The sequence below is a fragment of the Penaeus monodon genome, chromosome 9 (assembly GCF_015228065.2).
Source record: "Penaeus monodon isolate SGIC_2016 chromosome 9, NSTDA_Pmon_1, whole genome shotgun sequence".
NCBI classification, from domain to species: Eukaryota; Metazoa; Arthropoda; class Malacostraca; order Decapoda; family Penaeidae; genus Penaeus; species Penaeus monodon.
In genome coordinates, this window is record NC_051394.1 from 8,244,223 (window position 1) to 8,258,441 (window position 14,219).

The 14,219-nt window shown below is 37.1% G+C and overlaps 4 protein-coding genes across 4 annotated transcripts; all 4 read left to right on the plus strand.

Moving 5' to 3' along the window:
* The first annotated feature begins 1,999 nt into the window (after positions 1 to 1,999).
* On the plus strand, positions 2,000 to 3,227 carry LOC119576906 (cuticle protein AM1159-like). The gene is made up of 3 exons (XM_037924557.1): positions 2,000 to 2,075; positions 2,415 to 2,644; positions 2,950 to 3,227. The coding sequence occupies exons 1-3, from the start codon at positions 2,067 to 2,069 to the stop codon at positions 3,167 to 3,169; spliced, it is 459 nt and encodes a 152-aa protein (XP_037780485.1). The 5' UTR covers positions 2,000 to 2,066; the 3' UTR covers positions 3,170 to 3,227.
* A 3,202-nt stretch (positions 3,228 to 6,429) lies between these two features.
* LOC119576901 (cuticle protein CP14.6-like) lies at positions 6,430 to 7,292 on the plus strand. The gene is made up of 3 exons (XM_037924549.1): positions 6,430 to 6,464; positions 6,665 to 6,900; positions 7,012 to 7,292. The coding sequence occupies exons 1-3, from the start codon at positions 6,456 to 6,458 to the stop codon at positions 7,232 to 7,234; spliced, it is 468 nt and encodes a 155-aa protein (XP_037780477.1). The 5' UTR covers positions 6,430 to 6,455; the 3' UTR covers positions 7,235 to 7,292.
* Positions 7,293 to 9,697: 2,405 nt separating this feature from the next.
* Positions 9,698 to 10,664, plus strand: LOC119576902 (cuticle protein CP14.6-like). Its single transcript, XM_037924550.1, has 3 exons — positions 9,698 to 9,720; positions 10,054 to 10,289; positions 10,392 to 10,664. Exons 1-3 carry the CDS (start codon positions 9,712 to 9,714, stop codon positions 10,612 to 10,614), a joined length of 468 nt encoding a protein of 155 aa, XP_037780478.1. The 5' UTR covers positions 9,698 to 9,711; the 3' UTR covers positions 10,615 to 10,664.
* A 2,495-nt stretch (positions 10,665 to 13,159) lies between these two features.
* Positions 13,160 to 14,011, plus strand: LOC119576903 (cuticle protein CP14.6-like). The gene is made up of 3 exons (XM_037924552.1): positions 13,160 to 13,182; positions 13,395 to 13,630; positions 13,739 to 14,011. Exons 1-3 carry the CDS (start codon positions 13,174 to 13,176, stop codon positions 13,959 to 13,961), a joined length of 468 nt encoding a protein of 155 aa, XP_037780480.1. The 5' UTR covers positions 13,160 to 13,173; the 3' UTR covers positions 13,962 to 14,011.
* Positions 14,012 to 14,219: the final 208 nt, after the last annotated feature.

Here is a 14,219-nt window from a genome sequence, read left to right on the forward strand (position 1 = left end):
CTCACCAGAAAGAAAGAATGGTAGAAATAATAAAATAATACAAATAATCTATAAGACAAGCAGATAAAATGTTTTACTATATTGTGTCCGGTTTCGGGAAACACACGCACTGCGATTCACGTCTCTTTTCTGTTCTAATCAGCTGACAATACTTATGCTAACATATAATTTTTATATTTAAATTTTATAAGCAAAAATCCTTATTATTTTTGAACGAAATTTCCAACCTTCTACACCACTTTCTGAGATGCCCATTTTTCTTTTCTTTTTTATCTATTTTATTTGTTCATTTATTTATTTACATATTTTAGAACTATTCATCTAGAAGCATTGGTTCTTTAAGGTTCTTGAGATCCACAGACTGTAACGGAAGATCATTCCGTTCATAGCTAAAATCAAGCAAGTTAATAATAATTGCACTGTACCAAAGGAAGGTGCTACACTACATGCATGTGTGTGTGTGTGTGTGTGTGTGTGTGTGTGTGTGTGTGTGTGTGTGTGTGTGTGTGTGTGTGTGTGTACAGAGAGAGCGCATACTTATTCAAACAAGTTCAAAATGGGGAAATTAGGAAGTTTGGAATGCAAATAACGTATGGAACATACAGGATAAATATACATGCTTCCGATACCGCAGGTTGTTATCAAGATCCAATAATACTAAAATTTTCATTATGTCAGTATATACTAATATACTCCAAATCATATCACAACAACCGCACAAGAAAGAGGTATTTCTGTTAATATAGTACAGTGAAAATGGCTAAGTTAAGAAGTACGTGGATAATTTAACTTTTTCAGTCGAGTCATAAAATAGTAAAAATAAATTTAAAAAATGTATGATAAATCAAATTGAAGAAAAATCATTATGTAAAGCTGAAGAATCATTGCATCTTTTCGAAAAAAAAAGCCAAAAGGCCTTCATTGAAAAACATAAGAAAGATATTATTTTTAACGTACAGAAGAATATGTATAAAGTACTGGCAGATTACTATTATGAATTTCCCATTGCTTCGCTTTGTTGACAACTTACGATTGATCTCAGTTCCTTCTGGTCGTCTCTGAAATCCCTATTTAACCCAATCCACACGTATGGCAAGGATACATGCCATACCCACTGTAATGCAAGTTCACTGATTGTATTTACACATAGATGGCTCTACAAGTGCTTAGTCACCAAGGAATCAGTTATTAGTCCTACCTTTTTCACCTGTTTACCCTTTTCATCGACTTTTGGAAAGGGTCTTTTGCCTCATTTCATTGTCTTAAAAGTTATATTAATAACAACTTAATAATTATAACATCAGTAACAATAATAACATTATCGATAGTTGATATTAATAACAACTTAATAATGATAACATCAATAATAATAATAACATTATCGATATCAACTGTATGAATAAGAAAAACACATTTTCCAGCCAATTCAAGGAATGGGGAAATCAGGATCTGTTACAAGGGCCTACTGATAAACTCCTTGCTGGCTGAGTACATGTGCAGCCATCTGTACGTAACAATATTCACAAAAATACAGGGGACAAAACATATATCTGGGTTAAAATATCTCGATCAGGCTACAGTCTATGATATAGAAAAAAATACTTTTAAATAGCAGTGATGGAACGACTGATAACTTTACCTGCAACCGTTTACGCATATTTATATAAACATTATGTTTATATAAATACATAGCATCCCAACAAATGCATTAAATATGAACGTGATCGCATTTCGGACAGATTCACAAATTATATTATGCGTTTCACACGACGGAGACTACATTTTGCACTGAAGTCAGAGCTATGAAGATTTAAACTGATACGTTAAAAGATGAACAGCAGGGACTGGAGAAGGAAAAAAACACACTTTTTCCTATCCATGCATTTTACCTATAATTTAGTTTTTATTACTGCTTTCACTTTTTGATGGGGCAATAACAGGTGCGCTGAAAGGTAGCGCGAATAAAGGTCAGAGCTAAGGCAAGGAGGTGTTTGCATGATGCTACCATGGTATAAAAGAACAGATGATTGAAGAACGAAGCATCATTCTCAAACTACTCGCTCAAGATGAAGCTCGTAAGTGAAGTGTTACCCGTAACTGCGTTTGTGAAACGATACCTCGTCTCTGTTCTGGATGGGGGATTCTGTGGAATGGTTACCACAGTCATATCCTGTTCGTTGCCGAGATATTTAATTGATCTTGATCGACGGGATGTTTAACAGAATTCCAACAGACTAAATTCGCCACTGAAATACCAGCGAGAGACTTGAAAAAGCACGATTAAATATTTCCTTACATTTTACACCGCAGTAGTTCTTTTACAACTTTGTGGAAGCTTTGTTGAATATTTTGTTGAAACAGGTGGAAGTCCGGATATAACTCAGGTCATCTACTCATTAATTTTATTCACACAGATCGTCATTGCCTGCGTGGCTGCCGTGGCCGTCGCCGCTCCTCAGTACAGCTATGGCGCTCCTCGATCTACGTCCAGTGAAGAGTTCGTTCCAATCCTCAAGGACGAGCGCGTCCACGAGGAAGATGGAACTTTCAACTTCGACTTCGAAGCTGCCAACGGCATCCGCTTCTCCCAGGCTGGATCCCCCGACGGCGATGAGGACGCTGTGATCAAGGCTGGCGAATACTCGTGAGTATTTGGAAATCATCTTAAAATCATCTTCATCTTTGCCTTCCTTAGTGATACGAATGAAGCAATGTAAAGTTTATACATATATACAGATGTGCACTGCCTCGTTAGCAGTTACATTCCAGTATGTATATGGATTACACACGAGGACACACACACACAAACACTTGTATGTGTCATTTAGCCAGCCAGCTAAAGTTAAAGAAATTTCGCATCGGTATGCTTCTTAGAGTACCCATTACACATTATCACAAGTTTCCCTGTTTAACCCTAAGCGCTGTTTTAAGACCATCAATATATTACAGCTACACCTCCCCTGACGGTACCCCTGTCCACGTTCGGTTCGTGGCTGACGAGAACGGCTTCCAGCCCCAGGGCGCCCACCTCCCAGTGGCTCCTGAGTTCCCCCACCCAATTCCTCAGTTCGTCCTCGACCAGATCGCAAAGGCCGCCGAGGAGGACCGCAACCGTCCCCGCAGCGACGACTCCGATGAAGTATCCGGATATTATGGTCGTCCCAATTAAATCTCAATGAGAGAGATGTATTTATTTAATCTATTGTTATAAAATGAAGTCATTATGACATTTTGTTTTATTTCTTCTATGCTTTCTTATAAAATTCTGTAGCTTGAAATGTAGAAGACAAGAATGTATAATTACCTTTTCCTTTTGAGAGTGTAAGAGTACTTTTTAATAGTCGCTTCCCCGGTTTGATTATTTTATATATGAACATGGATTTGGAAAAAATAACATGAATAAGTACTGACAATGCAAATCATACACACATACAGACACACATATATATATACTTGTGTATGTGTTAATGTATATCCAATATATATACTGTATGCACACACACACAGATATATATATATATATATATATATATATATATATATATATATATATATATATATATATATTATATATATATATATATATATATTGGGAAATAGTATAGCTTGGTTTTACGAATAAGTTTGATTTACGAATAAGTCACAAGTTACATCTTCTAATCGTGCAGGAACGTCTTGCCCACTTTAGCATCCGTGAATGTCAGAATACCCATGGTATTATTATTGCTACCTCTGATAAACCTAGAATTCAAATAGCTATCAAAACTATAAGTGAGATAAAGAAACAACTGATTATTACAAACTACGAAAAGGTAATATGTGAATGTTCGCGTTAAAGAATCGTCAATGTAAACGTCAGAGAGATAACAACGATGACATCACAAAATTTCAATCGCTGTTGAATATTCAAGTTGTAAGTGTTATAGTGTAGATCATTTGGGTGTGTGTGTGTAAACATATTCATGCATTATAAATGTTAATAATTGTCATAATGAAAAAGGTAAATACGGCTACGATTATATTAGTATTATGAAAATAACATGAATGATAGTTGTCGCAGGCCTGTGTATCATCAATATTAATCAGGAGTAATACGTAACCAAGAGAAGTAGAAAATAAGATACATTCTACTGAACTCAAAAGTTATTCACTATTTGACAGCAGAGAATATAACATATATATGACATAAAAGCCAGATAATTAAAAAAAAAAAACATATATTTGGTATATATTTTACCTGTAGAATTAAATCGAGACACTGCACTTTATATCCATGGAGTCAAAGTTCACCTTCACTTCTGTGGCAATGATGGAGTTGAGAAACACACCCGCGGGCAGTCATGGTCTGTAGAGGTTTGGGGATCAGACACGACTAGCGAGGATTTTTTCCCTTTCTTCTCTGTTAACTCTTTATTTCCCCACTTTCCCCATCCCTTTTCCTTTGTGGGTGTGTGCATGTGCCAATATAGTATGTTTTAGTGAATATATGTATGTGTGTGTGTTTGTGTGTTCTTCTCAGTAATATATATGTATATATGTATATACTTATATATGTATACATAGATTAATATATGTGTGAGTATGTGTATGTGTGCGTGTGCGTGTGTACGTGTGCGTGTGTGTGGGGGGGGGCATATGCATATACAGACGTATGTGTGTATATATATGTATATATGTGCACATATATATGTATATGTGTATATATGTATGTATATATAAGCACTTACGGTCATAGATGCACACTCACACTCTCACACTCTCACTTACTCTCACTCTCACTCACACACACACACATAAAACAAATATATATATATATATATATATATATATATATATATATATATATATATATATATATATATATATATATATATATTTGTTTTATGTGTGTGTGTGAGTATATATATATATATATATATATATATATATATATATATATATATATATATACGTGTGTGTGTGTGTGTGTGTGTGTGTGTGTGTGTGTGTGTGTGTGTGTGTGTGTGTGTGAATGAGTGTGAGTGTGCGTGTGCGTGTCGTCCGTAAGTGTGTTTGCGCGTGTATGTATACGTGCATATATATATATATATATATATATATATATATATATATATATATATATATATATATATATATGTGTGTGTGTGTGTGTGTGTGTGTGTGTGTGTGTGTGTGTGTGTGTGTGTGTGTGTGTGTGTGTGTGTGTGCGTGTGTGTGTGTGTGTGTGCATCTATGTGTGTGTGCATATATGTTTGTATGTGTGTGTTCGTATACACATATACATACACGTATGTGTGTGCGTGTGTGTGTGGATGTAAATGGGTGTGGGTGTATGTATGTATATTTACATGTCTTGTAAACACACGCATACATATACATATACATACACATATATAAGCATACATATGTGTATATATAAATATTTATACATATATACATATATATATATACATATATGTCTATATTTATACCCATATATGTATATACATATTGGGGCCGCGGTGGCCGAATGGTTAGAGCGTCGGACTCAAGACTGTCACGACGGCAATCTGAGTTCGAGGGTTCGAGTCACCAACCGCCGCGTTGTTTCCCTTAGGCAAGGAACTTCACCTCGATTGCCTACCTAGCCACTGGGGGACCAAGTCAGCCCAAGTCAGTGCCGGGTAAATAGAGATGGTGACTCGATAAAAACACCGGGCGGAAGGCAATGGCAAACCACCGCTCTAAATTGCCAAGAAAAATCATGGAAGCACATGATCGTCAAGGCTGCGGTGGTCGAATGGTTAGAGCGTCGGACTCAAGACTGTCACGACGGCAATCTGAGTTCGAGGGTTCGAGTCACCGACCGCCGCGTTGTTTCCCTTGGGCAAGGAACTTCACCTCGATTGCCTGCCTAGCCACTGGGTGGCCAAGCCAGCTCAAGTCAGTGCTGGTCCCAAGCCCGGATAAAATAAGAGAGAATGTTACCTAAAAAAAAAAAAAAAAAAAAAAAAAAGGTAACACCGGCACTCTCCGTGGAAAGGAACTGGGGACCCTACCACGTACTCACTCCAAGAGCATCACAACGTGAAAACTGCAATTGAGTATCATGCTGTGACCACGGCGGCTCAGACATGAACCTGCCGTTAAATGATGATGTATATACATGTGCATTTGTATGTATCTTTCTATGTGTATATAGGTTACATATGTACGCATGTATGTGTATATATGTGTGTATTCACAAATACATTCATATGCACATATGTATATGCATACATATGTAGGTGTGTGTGTGTGTGTGTGTGTGTGTGTGTGTAAATATTTTTCCTCTCTGTAAGGTGAAGCCGGTTACGCTGAAAGGCTTCTACTATAAATGTCACGGCCAAGGTCATCTAAAGCCTGCCTGGTGCTACGATGGTATAAAAGGGCAGGCAGCTACAAGCACTGCACTAGTTCCAGCCAAATCACTCAACATGAAGTTTGTAAGTGAAACAAGTAGCATTCGAATTCATGTGGTATGCTGTATTTAGACTAGTTTTCATTAGATATTCATTGTTTCATATCTTTTTGGTAGTAGAATAATCATTTTAAGTCTGAAAGTTTCTGTTAGTGATTGTTTTTACACGTCTGTAGCGTTCACTTTTAACCAAATCAAATTCATAAGCATTCAATTCATTAACAGCTGATCATCGCCTGTGTGGCCGCCGTGGCAGTCGCCGCCCCCCAATACAGCTATGGCGCTCCTCGTGCTGCGTCCAGTGAGGAGCGCGAATTCGTGCCAATCCTCAAGGACGACCGCGTCCATGAGGAAGATGGAACTTACAACTTCGACTTCGAAGCTGCCAACGGCATCAGCTTCTCCCAGGCTGGATCCCCCGACGGCGATGAGGATGCTGTGATCAAGGCTGGAGAATACTCGTGAGTACTTGTTCCAAATTATTCACTCATCCGTGCATTTAAGTATTTTCGTGCTTGATATTGTTTTCCATTTAAGTATCTAAATAGTTTGTAACTTTATGCTTATTACAGGTACACTGCTCCTGACGGCACTGAAATCCATGTCCGTTTCGTGGCTGACGAGAACGGCTTCCAGCCCCAGGGCGCTCACCTGCCAGTCGCTCCCGAGTTCCCTCACCCAATCCCTCAGTTCGTCCTCGACCAGATCGCAAAGGCCGCCGAGGAGGACCGCAACCGCAGCGACGACTCCGACGAAGTTGCCGCTCCTTCCAGACTGTATGGCCGACCCAACTAAATTCAATACGAAATATGTATTTATTATCTCTCTGATTAAACGATCTTTCATACAAAAATGTTTCCTTACCTTTGTTTCCTTAATGATTTCAAAATCGAGTCGTTATTTTAATAAACCGTAAATATTTTCTTTACTAACTATGCACGATAAGTTATGGCTATTGTAAAAAGACATACATAGTCAGATATAAATATTTTTGCGTAATTGGGTGTATATATACTGAATGTGTGTGCGTTTATGTGTGTGTGTGTGCGTCTGTGTGTGTATTTAAAAGGTTTGACATATATTCTCAAAAATACAAGAAAATATTCTAACAACATATGCACATTTCTGTATTTGTTTAGGTTCTGACTTAATAACAAATTGCACCGTAGTCTGATACATTTAACAGTTTAAACAGTTCACATTTTGAAAACAAATGTACATTGAAATTAAACCTAAAATCTGATTTTAATTGATCATACCATCAAGTCGAGGGTGCGGTAATATCACTGCAAAAGCATAGTGATTTTTTTTTACTGTGTTTCAAGGCAAAATAACAGTGACATCAGAGCTACATATTACTCTTTCACTAACTGTAATTTATACCAAAGGACTTAAAGTTCATCTGTTGTAATGCTGAAGTTGGGAAATATACCAGCGGGCTGCAGAGGATCAGACACGCCTATTTTCCCTTCTCAATTCTCCTTTCTTTCCAACTTCTCTCCTCCCTCTCCTCGTGTGTGTGTGTGTGTGTGTGTGTGTGTGTGTGTGTGTGTGTGTGTGTGTGTGTGTGTGTGTGTGTGTGTGGAAGCTCCTATATTTTATATGTATAGATATATTAGAGTATATTGTATATATGTACACATGTACACACACACTCATACATACATACACACACACACACACACACACACACACACACATATATATATATATATATATATATATATATATATATATATATATATATATATATAAATATATACATATATACATATATATAGTGTATATGCATATATATAAATGAATATACATATATACATATACATAAATGTGTGTGTGTGTGTGTGTGTGTGTGTGTGTGTGTGTGTGTGTGTGTGTGTGTGTGTGTGTGTGTGTGCATGTATGTACATAAATGTGTGCGTTTGTGTATTTATATAGTACACGCACTCACACAGACACACAGACACACAAACACAAACACACACACACACACACACACACACACGCACACACACACACACACACACACACACACACACACACACACACACACACACACACATATATATATATATATATATATATATATATATATATATATATATATATATACTGTGTATGTATATACATCTTCTTTTAACGGTAGGTTCATGTCTGAGCCGCCGTGGTCACAGCATGATACTGTAGTTTTCATGTTGTGATGGTCTTGGAGTGAGTACGTGGTAGGGTCCCCAGTTCCTTTCCACGGAGAGTGCCGGTGTTACCTTTCTAGGTAATCATTCTCTCTATTTCATCCGGGCTTGGGACCAGCATTGACTTGGGCTGGCTTGGCCACCCAGTGGCTAGGTAGGCAATCGAGGTGAAGTTCCTTGCCCAAGGGAGCAACGCGCCGGCCGGTGACTCGAACCCTCAAACTCAGATTGCCGTCGTGACAGTTTTGAGTCCGATGCTCTAACCATTCGGCCACCGCGGCCTTATGTATATACATATATATACATATATATATATATATATATATATATATATATATATATATATACACTGTGTATGTGTGTATATATATATAAATATATAAATATATATATATATATATATATATGTATACACACACACATATATATACACACACGCACACACACACGTGTGTTTATACTGCATTTATGTTAATATAATTATAAACCATAGTAGTTCATGAAAAATGGAGAAAAAAATAGCATCTGAAATACAGTATTGTGGGTGTAGATGTGTACGTGGGCATATGCGCAGGTACGCGCGCGCGCACACATGGACATACACATATACGCAAACACACACGGGCACCCATATATAATGTTTATATATACATATGTTTATCTATGTGTGCGTCTGTTGTCTCTCTCTCAATGCATATATATACATATATATGTATATATACTAGATTTCATTTATGCATGTGTGTATATATATTATGTATATAATTATATATGTATATACACGCACACACACACACATATATATACATATATGTATACTGGTTATACATGCATTTATTATACATGTTCAGTAATATAAATATGCATAGTTTCTATCCATATACATAAAGTGCTATACCCATATAATGCTTGTGTATATGTGTAAAAAATGTCCTCCAAACTTTCTTCGAGATTAAGCCGCAGAAAGCCATCTACAGTAAACGTCACGGCCAAGGTCATCTAGAGCTTGTCCGACGCTTTGATGGTATAAAAGGGCAGGCAGTTGGAAGCACTGCACTAGTTCCAGTCCAAACTCTCAGCATGAAGTTCGTAAGTGAATCAAGTAGTGTTCGAGCTTAGATATTTGTGGTGTAGTTCAGAACTGGCCTTAATATGATACTTGTGTTTCTCATTTCTCTGGCAGTAGAATGGTTAAGCAGCTTTAATAACTCTTAATCGCTGGAATATTTCGTCTGGTGATTATATATATATATATATATATATATATATATATATATATATATATATATATATATATATATATATATATATATATATATATATATATATATATATATGTCTCTGTGTGTGTGTGTGTGTGTTATGCAAAACATTCTGCAATGTTAACCGAATTAAAAGCCTATAAACACAATTTATTGACAGTTGATCCTCGCCTGTGTGGCCGCCGTGGCCGTCGCCGCCCCTCAGTACAGCTATGGCGCTCCTCGTGCTGCGTCCAGTGAGGAGCGCGAATTCGTGCCAATCCTCAAGGACGACCGCGTCCATGAGGAAGATGGAACTTACAACTTCGACTTCGAAGCTGCCAACGGCATCAGCTTCTCCCAGGCTGGATCTCCTGACGGCGACGAGGACGCTGTGATCAAGGCTGGAGAATACTCGTGAGTACCTGTTTATCTTTCAGGTTATTTATTTTGGTTATTCTGTGCCTGATATTTTCTATTTTATCCTCTACATACTTTGTTACTTTATACTTGTTACAGATACACTGCTCCTGATGGCACTGAAATCCATGTCCGCTTCGTGGCTGACGAGAACGGCTTCCAGCCCCAGGGCGCTCACCTGCCAGTGGCTCCTGAGTTCCCTCACCCAATCCCTCAGTTCGTCCTCGACCAGATCGCAAAGGCCGCCGAGGAGGACCGCAACCGCAGCGACGACTCCGACGAAGTTGCCGCTCCTTCCAGACTGTATGGCCGACCCAACTAAATTCAATACGAAATGTGTATTTATTGTCTCTGATTAAAAGATCTTTTATACAAAAATGTTTCCTTCTTACCTTTGTTTCCTTAATGATTTCAAAATCTAGTCGTTATTTTAATAATACATAAATCTTTTCCTTACTAATCATGTACGATAAGTTGTTAAAAACATTGTGGAAAGACATAGTCAGATATAAGTATGTGTAGTTGGGTGTATATATACTGTATGTGTGTGTGTGTGTTTTTACGTTTGACATGCATGCTCGAAAATACAATACAAAGAAAATATTCTGACAGGATATGCACATTTCTGCATTTATTCAGGTTTTAATTTACGGAAATTTGCACTATAGTCTCATATATTTAACAAAGTTCACATTTTCAGAACAAATGTTTATTAAAATTAAACCTAAAATCTGATTTTTATCGATTATATCACCAAAGCGAGGATACGGTAATATCACTGTAAAAACAGTGATTTTTCTTACTGTATTTCGAGGCAAAATAACAAAGTGACATCAAAGCCACATATTACTCTTTCACTGACCTGCAATTTATACCAACGAACTTAAAGTTGACCTTCATTTCCGTGGTAATGTTGAAGTTGGGAAATATACTAGCGGCTGCAGAGGATCAGACACGCCTATTTCCCCTTCTCAATTCCCCTTTCTTTCCAACCTCTCTCCTCCCTCTCCTTGTGAGTGTGTGTGTGAACGCTCCTATTCACTATATGTATAGATATATTGGAGTATATTGTATATATGTACGCACACACACACATACACACACACACACATATATATACATATATATACAGACTCAAGACTGTCACGACGGCAATCTGAGTTCGAGGCTTCGAGTCACCGGCTGGCGCGTTGTTTCCTTGGGCAAGGAACTTCACCTCGATTGCCTACCTAGGCACTGAGTGGCCAAGCCAGCCCAAGTCAGTGCTGGTCCCAAGCCCGGATAAAATAGAGAGAATGATTACCTAAAAAGGTAACACCGGCACTCTCCGTGGAAAGGAACTGGGGACCCTACCACGTACTCACTCCAAGAGAATCACAACATGAAAACTACAATTAAGTATCATGCTGTGACCACGGCGGCTCAGACATGAACCTACCGTTAAAAGAAAGAAATACAGTGTATATGCATATAGATATATAAATATATATATATATATATATATATATATATATATATATATATATATAAATAGATGTAAGTGTGTGTGTGTGTGTGTGTGTGTGTGTGTGTGTGTGTGTGTGTGTGTGTGTGTGTGTGTGTGTGTGTGCATGTCTGTACATGAATGCGTGTGTGTATGTATAAATGTAGTACGCACATTGACACACATATATATTGTATATATATATATATATAGATAGATGTACTTGTATTTGTATGAATATATATATATATATATATATATATATATATATATATATATATATATATATATATATATACATATTCATATTCATATTCTTATAACTACACACACACACACACACACACACCCATATATATATATATATATATATATATATATATATATATATATATATATATATATATATGGGTGTGTGTGTGTGTGTGTGTGTGTAGTTATAAGAATATGAATATGAATATGTATATATATATATATATATATATATATATATATATATATATATATATATATATATATATATTATATACACACGCACACATATACGTGCGTCTGTCTTGCATTTACGTTAATCTAATAAAAATCCGTAACATTTCATTAGAAATGGAGATAAGAAAAAGGGTACTGAATTACAGTACTGTGATTGTATGTGTGTGTGTTTGCGTAGGCACATACGCGCGCAGACAAACACTCGCACACACATATATAATATATATATAAATAAATATATATATATGTGTGTATATACATATATATGTATGCATGTGTGTCTGTTTTCGCAAGCGAGTGCGTGGGTGCATCCATGCACATACGCATCGCCGTGCGCGTATGTGAGCACGCGCGCTGTTTTTCATAATTTTAGGTAAATCGAACCTAGATATACAATTATCATGCTGTGACCATGGCGGCTCAAATATGAACCTACCGTTACAAAAAAAAAAAAAAAAAAAAAAAAAAAAAAATATATATATATAATATATATATATATATATATATATATATATATATATACATATATATATATATATATATATATATATATATATATATATGTATATTCATATGTATGTATGTATATGATTATACACACGCACACACAAACATATATAATATAAATACATATATATTGGTTACATATATGCATTTATTATACATGTTCAGTACATACATATAAATATACATACAGTTTCTCTGCATATACATAAAGTGCTATACATATGTAATACATTTATATATGAGTAAAAAAATGTCCTCCAAACTTTCTTCGAGATTAAGCCGCAGAAAGCCATCTACAATAAACGTCACGGCCAAGGTCATCTAGAGCTTGTCCGACGCTTTGATGGTATAAAAGGGCAGGCAGTTGGAGGCACTGCACTAGTTCCAGTCCAAACTCACAGCATGAAGTTCGTAAGTGAAACAAATAGTGTTCGACCTTAAATGTGTGTGTAGTTCAAGACTGGTTTTAATACGATACTTGTTTTTTTTCTAATTTCTCTAATAGTAGACTGGTTAAGCAGAAGCCTTTATAACTCTTAAGCTCTCGAAGATTTCGTCTGGTGATTATTGAACATTATGCAAAACATTTTGTAATGTTAACTTTTAACACAATTTATTGACAGCTGATCCTCGCCTGTGTGGCCGCCGTGGCCGTCGCCGCTCCTCAGTACAGCTATGGCGCTCCTCGTGCTGCGTCCAGTGAGGAGCGCGAGTTCGTGCCAATCCTCAAGGACGACCGCGTCCATGAGGAAGATGGAACTTACAACTTCGACTTCGAAGCTGCCAACGGCATCAGCTTCTCCCAGTCTGGATCCCCTGACGGCGACGAGGACGCTGTGATCAAGGCTGGAGAATACTCGTGAGTACCTGTTTATCTTTCACACATAAAGGGTTATTTTGGTTATTTTTGTGCCTGATATTTTCAATTTTACCATCTAAATACTTTGTTACTTTATACTTGTTATAGGTACACTGCTCCTGACGGCACTGAAATCCATGTCCGCTTCGTGGCTGACGAGAACGGCTTCCAGCCCCAGGGCGCTCACCTCCCAGTGGCTCCTGAGTTCCCTCACCCAATCCCTCAGTTCGTCCTCGACCAGATCGCAAAGGCCGCCGAGGAGGACCGCAACCGCAGCGACGACTCCGACGAAGTTGCCGCTCCTTCCAGACTGTATGGCCGACCCAACTAAATTCGATACGAAATGTGTATTTATTATCTGTGATTAAAAGATCATTAATACAAAAATGTTTCCTTCTTACCTTTGCTTCGTTAATGATTTTAAAATCGAGTCGTTATTTTAATAAACCATGAATATTTTCCTTATTAATCGTACGATAAGTTGCTAACTTGTAAGAAAACATGTTGATGAATGATGGTCTTTGCTGGAGTGCTATTATATTGCCTGGACTTGTGGAGTCCTTTATGACATTAAGTACTATTGGACTCA